At 40.3% G+C, this 17037-nt stretch overlaps 1 protein-coding gene across 6 annotated transcripts in view; it reads left to right on the top strand.

Annotated features, from left to right (window-relative positions):
• Window positions 1–17037, top strand: part of LOC127657839 (oxysterol-binding protein-related protein 3-like) — a 116486-nt gene that overhangs the window by 64262 nt on the left and 35187 nt on the right. For all 6 annotated transcript variants that reach the window (XM_052146771.1, XM_052146775.1, XM_052146774.1 and 3 more), the window contains 7 exons: window positions 2517–2570; window positions 8696–8809; window positions 10289–10453; window positions 13640–13751; window positions 13894–13997; window positions 15860–15952; window positions 16347–16506. In XM_052146771.1, coding sequence (XP_052002731.1) covers window positions 2517–2570; window positions 8696–8809; window positions 10289–10453; window positions 13640–13751; window positions 13894–13997; window positions 15860–15952; window positions 16347–16506 — 802 coding nt within the window. The remainder of the gene's footprint in view (window positions 1–2516; window positions 2571–8695; window positions 8810–10288; window positions 10454–13639; window positions 13752–13893; window positions 13998–15859; window positions 15953–16346; window positions 16507–17037) is intronic.

Below are 17037 nucleotides of genomic sequence, written 5' to 3'. Positions count from 1 at the left end.
CTGATCCAAATCTGATACTGAACATTAGTCATGGTCATTATCGCAACCATTTCCCGGGATTACCTTTAATTTGGTTGCTGCATTATGCAGTAGCCTGGTTAACAATAATGTTTTTTGTTTTGTCAAATGCACATTTATTTGTTTCTCTCTTTTATAATATTTTGTAGTTTTCTTACACATAAAAGAGCACTCCCAGTTAGTTACACATATTGAACTATTGATATTCTAAACCAAAACAGTCTAAATTGAGAAAAAAGTTAAGAATGTTTTGTATTTGGAGGAATCATGCGAGTGGATGCAGCCTAGTGGCGAGCTGCGCTACACTTTGCTACAATTATCCTTTCAATCAATATTACTCGTTGATAACTGATTTAGCTTTGATTGTTAAACTGCGCTGGGAGTGGAGGATGTCGAAGAATTTGAAATCATTGGCCTTTGACGACATTTAAAAGCATTTACAGTCACACATGCCTTACACCTCTCAAGAGCAAGATGGCGGGGGTCCGGTTGGAAATGACAGCTCCTCAGTACGTAGGTCAAGATATTGCAAACATTTATGCAGCACTGACGAAAATCTCGACCAACACGGAGGGTCTTTCGGAAATATGTTGAGCGACCACATCTGTGAAGGCGAAAGTTTCCACCGTGATCACAAGAATGGACGATTCTGAAAAGCGAGTGGAGCTTATGGAAGCAACTGGAAAAGAGTTGCAGACTAATCCGCCGGCCACCAAAACTGATATGGATCAGGTGTGGGAAAAATTAGAGGATTTGGAAAATTGAAGCAGACATAATAATGTTAGTTTAGTTGGAATCCCCAAGAGAAAGGAAGGTAAAGATATAGTCAAGATCCTAGATGGGCTAATTCCAAATTTGTTTGACACAACGTGCGGTCATCTGGAAATGGCAATCGGCCGGCTTCTCAGGGCGTGTGATAGATCCCGATCCATTCTGGCAAGATTCCTGCAGTCGGCAGACAGAGACTTTGTTCTACGCATGGAAAGGATTAAAGGCAAGTTGTGTTGGGAGGATTACAACAATATGGTTTTCCGGACAAGCGAAACGGGAGAGATTCAGAGAGTGTAAGAAGTTACTTCACGCACAGGATGTGAGCTTCGCATTGCATTTACAGTTAAGCCATTTACTTTGTGCTATTTTTGGTGGCAGTACACAACCCCCTAAAGCTGCAGACACCCTTAGTATGGTGCTCACAGCCTTTGAAAAGGGGCATGAATCATCAGTGTATTACTTCTCATTGAGTCTTGGTGATGTGGCCTTAACAGCTCTTAAAAGGATATGGGAAAGAAATTTGAACTTGGTATTGGAGGATTAATTATTTAATAATTTTTTAAACTGTGTCTAGGGATGCAAGGGTACACCTTATTCAGTTTAAGATTTTGCATCGTTTCTACTGGACTCCCTCTAGATTGTTTTGACTTGGTCAGTTAGAGGATGGAGACATATCCCTTGCTCTGTGGTTTGGTTAAGATTCAAGAATTCTGGTTAAGATTCTAGAATTTGATCTATGATGTTTGCGTTCCTCAAATTTCATTCTGCCCCAGACTGTGTATATTGGGTGATGGGGCGGTTATTAAATTACTGTGGGTGTCAAATATACAAAAACAATGGTCCAAACTAGTGTAATTATTGGCAGACAAATAATTCTTAGAGGATGAAAGTCAATTGGTGCTCCTTCATTTCAAGAATGGTTCACCTAATTGAGCATTTCAAATATATAATATAAACAGCTTGGCATATTAGGTTCATATGGTAAGAAATGGAACAAATACATGACCTTTCTGGAAGGTTCTCGATTAGGGCCATGTGGAGAGGAACTTTTTTTCTTGTTCTTTTTTCTTTTTCTCTTCGTGTTTATATGTGTATACTCAGGCGGGAATGTTTGTTGGGGGTTGGGAGGGGGATAGGGAATTAATGAGGGTTAAAGGGGAATAATGGTTGAGTCTGTGCATGCATGTTTTGCTTTGTTCTGTATTGTGTTTGAGAGTCAATCAATACAAATGTTAATCTGAAAAAAAAGAATATATTGTATTCCTAAAAGGACACCAACACTTTAAGGAATAGTTCACCCAAACATGAAAATTCTGTCATTATTTACTCACCATTATGTTATTCCAGACCCATATCACTTTCTTTCTTCTACAGAACAATAAAATTGATATTTTAAAGAATGTCACAATTGTTGAATTCCACTGAATGTGTACAATCACTTTGTATGATGAACAGACCAAAATAATGAATAAAGTCTGCAAATCAAATATGGCAACACATCAATAACATCAAACCTCATTGGGTCATGACGTCATGACGTTTGGTCTTGAGATTTGCAAAAATCAATGAGGTTTATTGTTATTGATGAGAAAGTGAGTGTGCATGCAAGTATAGAAGCCTCTCATACATCAAGAGTGTCTGCGTCCTCTGAGAACAAATTCATCATTTACACAGTGAATCTGACCCAAGTTCTTCTATGTTCTCTCTTTGTCTCTCTCTCCTCACAGAGATTCTTCTACTTGGATAAAGGCATTTTGAAGTACGGCAAATGCCCAGCTGATGTGAGTCCTAAAGTCCTCGCATATACAACTATACACACACACTCACTCAATCAATTTAACTAAAGCACTCTGGACTTGTAATGGTTAGAACGCCATCATGCAAGTCTTCACCTAGAATCTTTTGAGTTTCTCATCCTCCAACCCTTTCTCGTGTTTCCACATGATAAATGAATGTTAAATCAATGCTTATTTCCCCAGGGTTTAATAGCATTACGTATGTAGAGCTGATAGTTTGCAAATGGGTAGACTTGAATTTCGTAACATAAAGTATTATGCTTCCAGTATTGACTTGTCTGACACATACAGTATCTGCTCACTTAAGCAGAAATATGAAGTGGGCATTTATGGCATTCAAGTTTTATAAGAAAATGTTTTAACAAGGGCTGTTGATTTAACACATTAATTCAGTGTGATTTATTATATAAAAATAATGTGTTAAAAAAATTAATCAATCATCAGAGCAATTCAAGCTTAAAGTACCACCTGTTTTCAGCACACTGCAAAAAATGATTTTCTTGACAAGTATTTTTGTCTTGTATTCCTGTCAAATTATCTAAACTTTCATAAAACACGATTTATTTACTTGTCAAGCAAAATGGGATAAGATATTAAGTCTTGTTTTAAGATAAATCTGACTAAATTTAGTGAACTTTAGACTCAAAACAAGAAAAAAAATCTGCCAATGTGGTAAGCAAAATAAACTTAATTTAAAAGGAAAACAAGTTTATTTTGCTTATCCCATTGGCAGATTTTTTTTCTTGTTTTGAGTCTAAAGTTCACTAAATTTAGTTAGAGTTATCTTAAAACAAGACTTAATATCTTATCCCATTTTGCTTGACAAGTAAATAAATCGTGTTTTAAGAAAGTTTAGATAATTTGACAGGAATACAAGACAAAAATACTTGTCTAGAAAATCATTTTTTGCAGTGCATGGGGCAGTAAGTGAAACTCTAGCTTTATAGGCAACAAACGTCTCCGGTTACATATGTAACCCTTGTTCCCTGAAAAAAGCGGAACGAGATGCTGCGCTTTGCTATGTGCTTTTGGGAACAATCCTAGTTGTGACCGAGCTGTGAATATGTGTGTAACACGTCAATGAACATTGACCGGACATTATAGCCTCGGCTGATGTAATCATAAGATGCACCTGTGGCCAGGCTATAAATGGATGCATCACCAGGTGTTGTCAGATACTTCTTTTTGAAGAGCAGTCCTGGGGCATCCCAGTGCGGCAAAACATCTCGCTTTTTTCAGGGAACAAGGGTTACATCTGTAACCCGAGACGTTCCCTTTACAAAAAGCTTCACTATGATGCTGCGCTTTGCTAAGCGCTTTTGGGAACGCAATACCCACGCCGCCACACTGGGCTGTCCGGACCCCTACGGTTGTGAAGTATGCTTATAAGAACACAAGAGGTCTCAGACATGACCTTGAGATGCCGACTCAAGGGTGTGCCCGGAGTAGCATAAACATCTAAACCATAAAAGTCTAATGAATGTTTGCGGAGAGGACCAACCTGCCGCACCACAAACTTGCTGCAGGGGGAGACCTCTAGCCAAGGCTTTAGAGGAGGAGAGCCCTCTGGTAGAGTGCACCCTAAAACCTACTGGCGAAGCTTGACCGCGCGCCTCGTAGGCCCGGGCAGTAATGTCCCTCACCCAAAGTGACATAGTCTGCCAGGAGGTGACCGCCACCCGGTCACGGCTTCCAAGTGAAGAATTGCTGCCCTGACTTTACACCACTAGCAAATGCGGTGGACATAAGTCTGAAGGGTACAGACTGGACAAAGTCTGAGAAGTCTTAGCTGCTCCTGCGTTACGAACAGCAAGGAGCAGAAGGCTTGGAGAATAACCAGCCAAGGGTCGCGAAAGGCAGGGTGAGTCAGGGTGAGGGTGCAAAGAATGCTTTTGGTCATACCTGGGGCAACTCAAAACAGGCCGGCAAAAGAGAAAGAGCCTGTAGGTACCCAAGTCTCCTTAGAGACGTAATTGCCATAAGAAAAACCATCTTGAGACTCTAGAGGTTTAAAAGGGGGGTCTTACCTTATGAAGAGGTCCTAGCAAGGATGCCTCTTAGAGGGCACCCTGCCCACCCTGCAAACCGAAGTGGAGGCCACATAGAACCTGGCAGTGGTGAGGCAAATGCTTGCTGACAGTTCTTTCTACAGAAAATCCAGAACTGAAGCAAACTGGCAGTTAGCTAGTTCTGTAATATTAAATTATTAGAAGGAAAGGCATGCTGGCGGATTTGTGCCATGTATGCGCCACCACGATCAGCCCAGGAACTGGGTGACTCGGGGAGAAGTAGAGGAGACATTGCGCTATCAACAGAGGCGAAGAGGTCCTCTTCTGCCCTGTAAAATCTACCCAGATCAGTTCCAAGTGGAGGGAGCCCTAGCACTTGAAATGGTCTCGATAACCTCAGGAGAAAGCCCTGTGAACCTCAGTTGGTACCCTACAAGGGCCAAGCACGAAAGGTTTCACAATTCAGGCCGGGGATGAATATGTCCCCTGAGTCTGAGAAAGAAGGTCCTCCCAGATTGTAATCGCCCAAGGCGAACCGTCGAGGAGAGATATTAACTCGAGAACCATATCCTGTTCGGCCAGCGCAGTGCCATTAGTAGGAGGCAAGACCCTTGCTGGTGAACATTTGCCAAGACTCCCGGGAGCAGAGAAACCAGGGTAAGAAACGCATAAAGACGCATTCTGGGTCATGTATGTGTCTTAACGTCCAGACCCAATGGGGCTGGGTGACTCAGGGAGAAGGAGAGGAGACATTGCGCTGTTCATAGAGGCGAAGAGGTCCTCTTCTGCCCAATACGATCTCACCCAAAATTGTTCCATGTGGATGAAGCCCACATTTAAAATGGTCTCAATAAGCTCAGGAGAAAGCCCTGTGTCCCTCAGTTGGTACCCTTAGGGGCCAAGCATGAAAGATTCCACAATTCGGGGCAGGGATGAAATACTCTCCCCTGTGCCTGAGATAGAATATCCTTCCTGTTCGGAATCGCCCAAGGCAAGCCATCAAGGAAAGAAATTAGCTCTGAGAACCAAACCCTGTTCGGCCAGCTCGGTGCTATCAGTAAGAAGCAAGACCCTTGCTGGCGAACTCTGCCCAACTACTACCATAGGGTGGAGTTTTCACTCCCCCGTTGGTATTTTCTGTCTGGACAGTAAATCTGCTCCCACATACGGGCATCCAGGGATATAACTGCCCTGAGTGACAGGAGCTTACCCTGGGCCCTAAGGAGAATCTGACGCTTCAGAAATACAGCTGACAAGAACGTGGATCTCCCTGATGATTTATGTGAGAGGCTACCGCTGTATTTCCCACCCGGACCAAGACATGGCAGCCTTAGGAGGAAGTATTTCAGGGCCAGAAATACAGCCATCAACTCGAGACAGTGACTGTGACAACCGAGCTGACGACCCTCCTATCCCCTTAAGCTGGACGTTAGCAGCCTGCGACAACAAGACGTACCTAGAGTGGGACCCAAGGCAAAAAAATGACGGGGTCTGAACCACATAGAAAGGGAACGAAGCCCGAGGCACGTAACCCTTATTAGCCTAGGGGTTTTAGCCCTTGGAAGAAATCCCCTGGCTTTGAGCCACAACAAAAACGGTCTCATGAGCAGAAGGTCCAGAGGGATCACCGAGGACACGGTCGCCCTGAGACCTGGAAATCGTTGATACTGATAACAGTGCAACCTTGACCTAGCCTGACTTTGCTCAGGGTGATCTGAATGGATTCAATTCTAGCGGGAGACAGTTGTGCCCGCATTGTGACTGAAAACCATCAGATACCCCGATAGACAGTGTTGTGAGTGGGAGAGAGGACGCTTTTCTTGGCGTTGAGCCTCAACCCCAGAGAAACCAGATGAACTAAGATGATATCCCTGTGCTGAACTGCCAGTTCCTGGTACTGCGCTAGGATCAGCCAGTCGTCTATATAATTCAGAATGCAGATGCCCCGGAGTCGCAAAGGAGCCAGCGCTACGTCATGCATTTGTGAATGTGCGGGTAAAAAGGGCTAGGCCGAATGGAAGAACCTGAAACTGGAAGACTTCCTGAGGTTCGCCCCCGGAAGCGAACCTCAGGAACTTCCTGTGTTGTGGCAGAACTTCTAAATGAAGTAAAGAAGTGCGTCATAAGATCGATGGTGACCAGCCAAATGAGACGTAGGGCTTGAGACACGATCGTCTTGATAGGCAGCATCTATGACTTAAACACCCAGACTGGGCAGTTCAAGCTTTAAGATCTAAGCCAGACGCCACCCCTCATCCTCCATGTGAACCAGGAAGTATTTAGTGTAATAATCTAACACTCTCTCTAGAAGGGGAACACATTCCATGGCCCCTTTAACCAGGAGATTTGCTTTTCAGAGTAGACATAAAAAAGAAATCCGGTTTACGATAGTGAGAACCACGCCATTGAAACACGGAAGGCAGCGGTGAATTAAATCCTGACGTCCTTTCCTACTGTTTTTAAGACCCACAGAAAAAGTATATATCTGGCAGAACAAGGTTGTCCTACAAGGTTTTGAGGGGAGAGAAGGCTTTTTGAGTGACGATGCCGAGCCCGGCGAGAGATAGCCCGCAAGCATCTCTTCGACCGGCAGCATCACTGAATATCCCCGTGCCTCAGCACCCACGATAGTCGAATATAATGACGTCGAGGGTACGTGAACACAGGAAGAATAGGGGTTCCTCCATGAGTGAGAAAGCTCTTCATGGAGGTTATCAAAGAAGGGAAGGGACTGATGAGGCGTTCCCTTCCCCAGATTACTAGATAAATATCTATTCCCTAATTTGGAGGGTTTCGGAGTCTCTTTTTGGCAATGTTTTTTTTATTTTTTTATCGCGGACAGAAAGCTCGGAGGCGGGAAGAGAATAGCGGTCCCCCTCATGAACCAAAGAGGCATCAGAACGCGCTTCGAGATCATGTGAAGGACAAGCTGGGTTTGGGGAGAGAGCGAGAGAAAGGGACAAACCCGTCTCTTGCTCCTCAGCCAAATCCATGCGAGGGGCCCACCAACTAAGCGTGGATGCTGCCTCCCATAAGCGAGCGAGGCGAGCGCGAAGCACTTTGCCAGAAAGCAAATTGCAGTGCTCGCACCCGCCCTGCTGCAAACAAACAGAGCAAAACTGATGCGTGTCCTCTTCGGCTATAGAGCGAGAACAGGGGAACACGCATCGTTGTCCCGGCTTTCAGTCATTCTCTCTTATAAAAATATAGATATTATTTTCTTAGAAAGAAGAGGAAAGGAGAAAGTTTCACTGCACACTGCCTAACAAATTCGAACTCCTAGCAGAGGAAAGAAAGTTTTGACAGGGTTGTAAAACGCACACACACAGAATCGCTCTGAAAAAAGAGGATCTGACGACACCTGGTAATGCATCTATTTATAGCCTGGCCTGAGGTGCATCTAATGATTACATCAGCCGAGGCTATAAATTCCGGTCAATGTTCATTGACGTGTTACACACATATTCACAGCTCTGTCACAACTAGGATTGTTCCCAAAAGCACTTAGCAAAGCGCAGCATCATAGTGAAGCTTTTTGTAAAGGGAACAGAAAACAAACCACACCCAGACTTGCTTGACATTAATGACTGCACAAGATGATTGACGAATCAATTGCAAAACTGATTGTTGTGGACTATAGGCCAACGATAGGCTTATGTTCAATAATATAAAAATATAAATGTATTGCTTTCTAAAGTCACCTTTTTATTGTCTAATCAATGCTTTACTGATCAATCTGCTACAATAATGTAATGCATTTTATTTTGAATTATATAATTTTTATTTTAAATATTTATTGAATTATTATATATTGAATTAGTGTTATTTGTGGGATTAATCAGCATGTAATTTAATAAATTTTATTAAAAAAAAGAATCAATTAACAGCCCTAATTTTAACATTGAAAAAATGACACTTTACCTTTAATTCTGTTGGAATTTAGATTAATTTAAGTCAACATTTAACAATTAAAGAGCAACATAATTGCTTGGTTGTAATTTGTGTTTGCTGCAACAATTCAATTCTGTTGTATTGATATTTGAGATTGAGTTGACAAACTGGACATTTATAGGTCAAAACTTCTGCCTGTCCTGTGTACAGATCGAGAAAGGCAAGCTGCACGGCTGCATTGACGTGGGTCTCTCCGTCATGGCCATTAAGAAGAAAGCCAAGTGTATTGATCTGGATGCGGAAGATAACATTTATCACCTGAAGGTATGCAACAATTAGAGTATTAGACTGACTTCAGGACTCTCAGCATTCATAGGAAGAATATTAGTGGAGACTGACACTTGCTGTCAATTTGATACAATGTTACTGGAAGTTGCCGTGTTGTATCATGATGGTACAATAGATTTGCTGTCACCAGACAATTAGGGGGAGTGGGGATGCTTGTAACACTACAAGCATCCAGTGCAACAGTACCCTTCCACTTTTTCAGCCATACATTCATTTTCTCCATAGGGATTTTATCAAATCCTTCATAAAAGAGTTATATATCAATTGTACTCAACATTATAAACTTTGTTTTGAAGCAAAAAATTATTTAAAAAAAATAAATAGATAAATAAAAGGCTCAAGACGTAAGACGTTAACGTCTTTCATAAGGGCATGAAATACCAAACCATCAGTCATTGTGAAGGATGTAATCGAATAAGTAATTATGGATAAATGTAAAACTATTGATTTAAAGTTGTTGATTATGTGTCTAATCAACATATGTAAAAAAAAATATAAAAAAAAAAATACATTAGTAATTTGGGATTGTGGAAAGACGTTTATTTATTTGGCATGGTTTGTTTGCCTCAATTTTCTAATTGGTGGATATTTTCTCTTCTGGATCATGGATACTGTAGATATTTACCAGGAATTTCACTATTAAACACAATTCCTAAAATAATAAATTAAAATATTTTTTTTTTCTGTAAATGTTTTACTGCGTTATACAAGTTTTAAAAATCAGTTCGCCTATGCAGAAAATGAATGTGATTTTTATTTTCTGAACTAGACTGTTGCGCTCTATTGTCTAAGTTTTATTGTTGCTAAGTGGATGTTATCTCATTAACTTTTACTTTTTGTTTGAGTTGTCATCCAGGCCTCAACAAAATTCAACAATAATGATATCCAACAAACATAATGTTAGATAAAAAGTAAACTCTGAACATTACTTAACAAGTAACTTACAGTGACAATTGCAAATTAAAGCAATAAATAGTCAAAACTAAATTCTACATATAAATTATGCATGCAACTAGTAATCAGGAATATAATTAAATTAATTCTAAATGTTTTATAGTATTGTATTGTGATCTTATGTTGATTTGTGATCTTTGTGGCGTTATGAGGAATGTTTGATGTAGTGCTGTTATTCGCTGAATATTAGCTATGCTAATACAGTTCTTACAGTATGTTCAAAGCTCCTGAAACAGAAGTTTAATATCAGAAATGTTTAGAAACCTCAACCGAGAGATTGAGTATAAAATTCTACTCTGAATCTGTGGATCTGGATTTGTTTTTCTCCAAGTTGAGTTTAGAAGCAGACCCCTAAAATACAAAGTCATGAGCTAGTCAGCCTTCATCGGGCCATTTTAAAAAGCAGCAGCAACACATCAAGACAAACAGTTTCTGAAGCCTGCTTGTGGAGGTTTCCTTCATTCTGAGCAATCTTTAACTGCCATCTCTTTGTGCTTGCAGATCAAGTCCCAGGAGCTTTTTGATGAATGGGTCTCTAAGCTACGTCACCACAGACTTTACAGGCAGAATGAGATCGCCATGTTCCCTCACGAGAAAATGCTCTTCCACCCTCATTACCCCCTCACTTTTTCCCCCACCATACCTGACAGTCAGTCCATGAGAAAGGTAATGGCATGGGGCTTCCAGGGGGTTGTTAAAATCCACAGGGCAAGTGCAAGTGGTTTACTAAACAAACTCTTTTACTAAAGAGGATGTTAACAAACTAGTAACATATAACCTAATCACTACGAATCAAAATTTCGAATCGAAATTAAGAAAACTTAATCTCTATGGGGCCATTCACACAGATTTTTTTTCTTTGTAGAACATGTGATATAGAAGTCTGACCGTTGCACAGTGTCTGTTTTTTCCAGTGTCTTCCACAGGAGTGCTGCATTGTTTAGATGACTTTTCAGGTTAAAATTAACTTAAACTTTTGAAAGAGTTCTCAAGACAACTGCATTCTTTTCATTTTGTTGCATTGTGTATTTTTCAGTGTTGGGTAAGCTACTCAAAACATTTAGCAAGCTAAGCTACCAGCTACTCAACAGAAAAATTAGTTAAGCTAAGCTAAAACCTACACTTCAGAAAAAGTAGCAAGTTACACTACAAGCTTCACCCCAAAACCCATGTGTTCAACATGTAAATTCTCTATTTTAAACTATATTTTGCTAATATTAAATCTGTGGAGTCGTTAAAAAATTGGTTAATGACTTCAACCTAAGTGTAAACTTCTGACTTCAACTGTATTTATGCACAATCCTGTAGTTGCATGGTGCTTAAAAAATACCATGGTTCCCCTTCTGTCGCTCTCTCCACGTTGTGTTGGCCTTTTTTCATAGATCAGAGGTATATTCGGTGCTCAAGAGAGATCCCTAGTGTCGCTTCTCCGACACAACATCTCGTTCCCTCCATCGGGGAACGGAGGTTACATTCGTAACCTAGACGTACTTCTCTATATTACCACATTCATATACCATTGTTCAAAAAACATGGTAATGTCATGGTACTTTTTAAAGTGTTTTTGTCTAGGCTAATACGTGTTTTGATACTCTTTTGGTTGGAAAATGTCTTTACCTTCAGAAGTCGTTCACAAGCTGCATACATATTTAATTTAAATAAAGACGTTCTACATCACTGGCAAATAATAGAATATATTTGCAGGTTTGGTTTCCATTGATTGATTGTAGATCCACTGCGACCAGCATCATCTTTATTTTCCATGTCATATAATATTCCGTGAGCTTGTGCCAACCTTGCAAGTCATTCAGATTGATGTTTATCTCAGCAAACTAAATACTGATAAAACACTATTTTATTGTGTTTTATAGTTTTTTGGTCAACATAAACAACAAAATGGCTACCTACATGTTGGTAGCCTACAAAGATTTTGATTTGGTGGACAGAAAGCATTTTAAAATATGAATAATATTTTAAAACAATTGTTTCATTTTTTTAAATAACATCCATTCATCCATCCATCTTCAACCGCTTATCTGAAGTCGAGTCGCTGGGGCAGCTGCTCCAGCAGGGGGCCCCAAACTTCTCTATCCCGATCCACATTAACCAGCTCTGACTGGGGGACCCCGAGGCATTCCCAGGCCAGTGTGGAGATGTAATCTCTCCACCTAGTCCTGGGTCTTCCCCGAGGCCTCCTCTCAGCTGGACGTGCCTGAAACACCTCCCTAGGGAGGCGGCCAGGGGGCATCCTTACCAGATGCCCAAACCACCTCAACTGACTCCTTTCGACACAAAGGAGCAGCGGCTCTACTCCGAGCTCCTCACGGATGACTGAGCTCCTCACCCTATCTCTAAGGGAGAAGCCCGCCACCCTTCTGAGGAAGCCCATTTTGGCCGCTTGTACGTGTGACCTAGTTCTTTCAGTCATGACCCAGCCTTCATGACCATAGGTGAGGGTAGGAACAAAAATTGACCGTTAGATCGAGAGCTTTGCCTTCCGGCTCAGCTCTCTTTTCCTGACAAGTGCAATACCGCCCCCGCTGCCCCGATTCTCCGGACAACCTCCCGCTCCATTGTCCCCTCACTAGTGAACAAGACTCCGAGGTACTTGAACTCCTTCACTTGGGGCAATACCTCCTTCCCTACTCCTTTTAAATAACAATAAAATATTATTCTGCATTAGTCATGCCAACATTTATTTTTTCAGGAATTTCAGATTTTAATGAGACTTTTACTTTTTTTTTTTACTGTCTCTGGACACCACATCACATTTTTTACTATAAGAAAAAGAAAAAAAATATATGACTTTAAAGCAATTGAAAATGTTCATTATAGGAGGGGTGCATTTAAGGAAATCATTTGTGAATTGCATTTTTTCAATATTTTTAATTTAATAGATAAGGACAGAATTGAGCGTCACTTCATTGACACTTAGGACACATGGCCATAATATGCATCTGTTGCACTCTGTAATTGTATTTTATGATTAATTTTGTAAAAATAATCCACGTTATGATCATGAAAAACTCCAATATACTACTTGACTACTTGACTCCGACATACCTGCCAATGTTTTCAGAAAACCAGCTTTATTTTTTGCAGAGGTGAGGGCGCTCGTGTGCTCAAGGTTGCCAAATTGTGGGACTAACACGTCACCCTGGCAGCATATATCCAAACTGTAGAAGTGTCCAGATCTGATTGGGGATTTCACCAATAGAAATCTGGCAACCTCACACTTGTCAAAGTCTAATTCTGACTGGCTAATCACCTTTATTTAAAGTCTGATATTTATCAAACGTATTAAAATTCAATATTCAATATTTGACTTGCATGATTAGTTAAATATTTTACTTTCATGATTACTTGCTTGATTATAAGTATTATATGACACAATTGATCTAAAAGGGATGGTATGGGGGGATGGAGGTTTTACAAGGGGGATGCTTTTTGGTATTTCTTGCAACAAGGCGTATGGCATACCCTCGTATCCCCCCTTAACTCGAGCCCTGCCTTGGACAGCAATGAAGTATACAGTCAGTTTAGAGGTCATAGTACAAAAGTCTTTGACAGCAAAATGCCTGGATTAACCAATCACGATCAAGAATTTCAGAGATGACTACGACATACAGTACAGTAGTGAATAGTGACTGTCATAGTGACTAGAAAATACAATATGTGTCTTAGTCACTATGACCTTCTAACTTTAAAATTGAATTGTTTTACTGAGCTGGGGTTGTATTTACATATTGAGCTGTCTTTTGCACTCTCTCACTCTCGTGCTCTATAATTTTCTCTCTTTACTGTCTCTCTCTCCCTATCATTTACTGTTCTGACTTTTCATTGTCTGTTTAGCGTGCCTCTCTCACAAAGCAGTCCTCTCTCCACTCGCCTGTATCTTTTACCAGTCAGGCCAAGGTGACCGCATGGCTCCAGTCTTCTGATGACATGGACTGGTGCACCAAAGGTACACAAACAATCTTATTAATTCATCTCACGCTGAGGATGCTGTGTCTGCAGATTTCACAGCACACTGCTATCTCTCTATCTTTCTCTCTCTCTCTCTCTCTCTCTCTCTCTCTCTCTCTCTCTCTCTCTCTCTCTTTCAGAGCTTTCCGTATGTGAGGCACAGATGCTGGAACTGAATCACTTGTTAAGAAGTATGGAGGTGTTGCACCGCACCTATTCTGCCCCAGCCATCAGTGCTCTGCAGGTTAGATGTCACTCAATAATTTATTATTTCGTTTTTCATTTAGTTATTCAGTATTTAAGGAGTTCCCATCTATGTTGGGCACTTATTGGCTGCTTTTCTTTATTATTTGGTTCAAGTCATCAATTAAAAAAAAATATATATTTTAATTACATTTTAGTATTATAATGAAATAAATTAATATGGTGGAACAATTATATTTTTGTCTACAAAACTAATTTCAAACATTTGCCTTCAGATCAAACCATCCCTATCTGTCACTGACTTGATGTTGTGTCAATGTAGTGACATTAGGGGTCCCTCTTAGGAGCCCCAAACACCTCTGATATTTGAGAAAAGGCCAGTGGGAATTGGCGTGTGGAATTTGCATGCCACTCCATGTGATGTATTTCCACTCCTGCCACAACACTGAATTACCAGCTGAAATGGCCGGAATCTTGTCTCGGCTCCTCAGTGCGAAACCTGAATGCGGGTTTGCATTCCAGCTCCTTATATACCCCTATGTCCAGGGGAGTGGTATGCAAATTCCACTCGCCAATTATCATTGGCCTTTTCTCAAAGATCAGAGATGTCTTGGGCTCCCAGAAGCGACCGCTAGTGTCACTACATCGACACAACATCTCATTCCCTCCATCAGGGAACGGAGGTTATGTTAGTAACAAAGACGTTTTCCTACTCTGCCTTTATGTACAAAATCACAAACTAGCAGGGTTTGAAATTAACAGCTGTCAATCTGCCAAATGTGGGTAAAAAACGGCCGTGGCGGGTAACTCTGTCACTCTTACTAGATCCCTATCCAGCACGCTCCAGAGCTTTGTGATAGTTCACAGCGAAACTTTCTTGATTCAGTCATGCTTCACTTAATATTGCAGTGGCCAGTGGAAAACACAAAACTTATGTTACCCATTTGAATTCTACAGAGAACATTCTAGTAGGCTATAAAGCGTTATATGGCTGTGTCTCGTTTGGAAGGCTTCCTCCTCCGGAGGTGGTGGGGCTAAGTTATAACGTAAGTAGGAGTTGATGTGTTGTGGTGGCAGTCAGATGCAAATGTCTACCAGATTGTGACATCACAGTGTGGAGGAAGTAGAGAACGAGTCGTTTTGGCAGCTTGGTTTCAACAAATGCTTTTTTGAGGAAAATTTGGAAATTTTGAGTTCTGAAACTTACATTAAATTCCTCATTTCATGACCCCTTTTAGAGAACTGGGCACTGAACTAGCACAGACAGTGCATGCAACTAACCACCACTTTTACTGGGTGCAATTCACAGTGAATTCTCCTTTTAGTTTTTACTTTTCAACACTGCAAATTAGAATGAGTTCTTAAATGCTCAAATGTTCAGCATCTCCAACCAAAGGCAAGTTTTATTTGTGTACGATTTATTTGGACTAATTTGCCAAATGTTTAATCAAAAAGTTTGAAAAGGTCCAAAAAACTTGCTGTTGTTTCAAAAGGCCTGTTATATCCCCTCAGGACATAGTCCTGATGTGTCTGTGGATAATGATGATGTTTTCTTGCCTCGGGCCAAACTAAAAAACAGTCTCTCAGTTGATAGCACAATTTCAGACAGTTAGCCATGATGAGTTTTGTCATTTCAAATCAAATTATTCCACATAACCACTGTAACAGATGAGACATTATTGAGTAAGCTGTCCTTTCATATGAATGTAGCTGCTCTGAATTTCAATTTAGTGTCTGTTGCACTGATAATATTAAGTCCTAGAATTTCTCATTTTTTGTTGTGATTTTCAGAAAAACAAAAGAGGAAAAAAGTTCTAGGTAATGGTTTAAAATAATCTTTAGAAAGGCATAAGAGATTTCTTAAAATACATAAACATTGTTTCAATTTATTTATCTGTTTAGGCTTCAAAGTACGATAGCCCAAAAAAAGAGAAAAGACATCCAAGAAAGTGGCGGCAAAAGAATTATGGGAAAGACAACAAAACAACCCTGCAGGTAGTGTTCTTTCTACTGTCCGACCTGATAATAACAGACACAAAGTATTTCTGTAGCTTTGTTCTGTAAAAAAAGCAATTATTAATCCCAATAATACTTCACTTTGCCAGATAGCCATGCATTTATAATGTTAATGTAATGTTTTATTGAGCTGATTTGCTGACATGTTGTATGTATCAAAAATGTAATGACTGTCAAGTCATTCTCTTCCCTACAGCAGCGTTCTGCTTGCTATAATATTGCCTTATGTAATGCTGTATGCTCCAGAAATCATAAAGAATGTAAATGTTTCTATTATGTTTTCCTTAGACAGTTTAATTCTGAGTGTTCTCTATGCATAAATCAATAGCAATGTCATTTAGCTTATGTCTGGTAACTTCTCCCTCTGATGTAGGTTCCGAGCTGTATCTCTGCAGGGTCTGTCCGTCTCCACGCGTCCAATCCCAATCTCTCTTCAGTTGAGCTGACCAATGAGAAGAGTTACCATGAGCCCCTAGACTCACCAATAGATGTATCCAAACTGCAGGAAGACTTCTGCCGTGGTGCAAACAACCGTGAGTTCTGCCAAAGAAACTAGTGTTTTCAACTACTTTGTAGTTTATTAACTATGGAATGATGGATTGTTCATCTTTTGATGAATAGTTCACATTAAAATGAAAATATATAATGTATACATTTTGGTCTGTCACACAAAAATACTGTCTAATTGAATCACATTCATAATAATCTTTTAGTGCTTTTTTGTCATTTTGGAGTAATCAGAAAGTTTTTGGTTTGATTCCCTCAAAGAGTGAGCCTGAAGCTTTCACCATTATGCACTTGCCAACACATTAACACCCATGTTATTAAAGGGAGATTGACCCTGTAATAAGTGGACTGTAAATTACCTTGGATTAAAGGGATAGTACAACCCAAAAATTTGAATTTTTTCATTATTTAATCACCCTAATGACGGTCCAAACATGTATTACTTTCTTTCTTAAGTAGCACACAAAAGATTCATTTTCAAAAATACTTCACAAGGTTTATTTTCCATATAATGACAGTGAATAGTGACTGGTCTGTCAAGTTTGAAAAAAGGCAAA

The sequence above is a fragment of the Xyrauchen texanus genome, chromosome 17 (genome assembly GCF_025860055.1).
Source record: "Xyrauchen texanus isolate HMW12.3.18 chromosome 17, RBS_HiC_50CHRs, whole genome shotgun sequence".
Taxonomy (NCBI): Eukaryota; Metazoa; Chordata; class Actinopteri; order Cypriniformes; family Catostomidae; genus Xyrauchen; species Xyrauchen texanus.
Note: the sequence above shows the minus strand (reverse complement) of the source record. Positions and strands in the feature narration are given on the sequence as shown.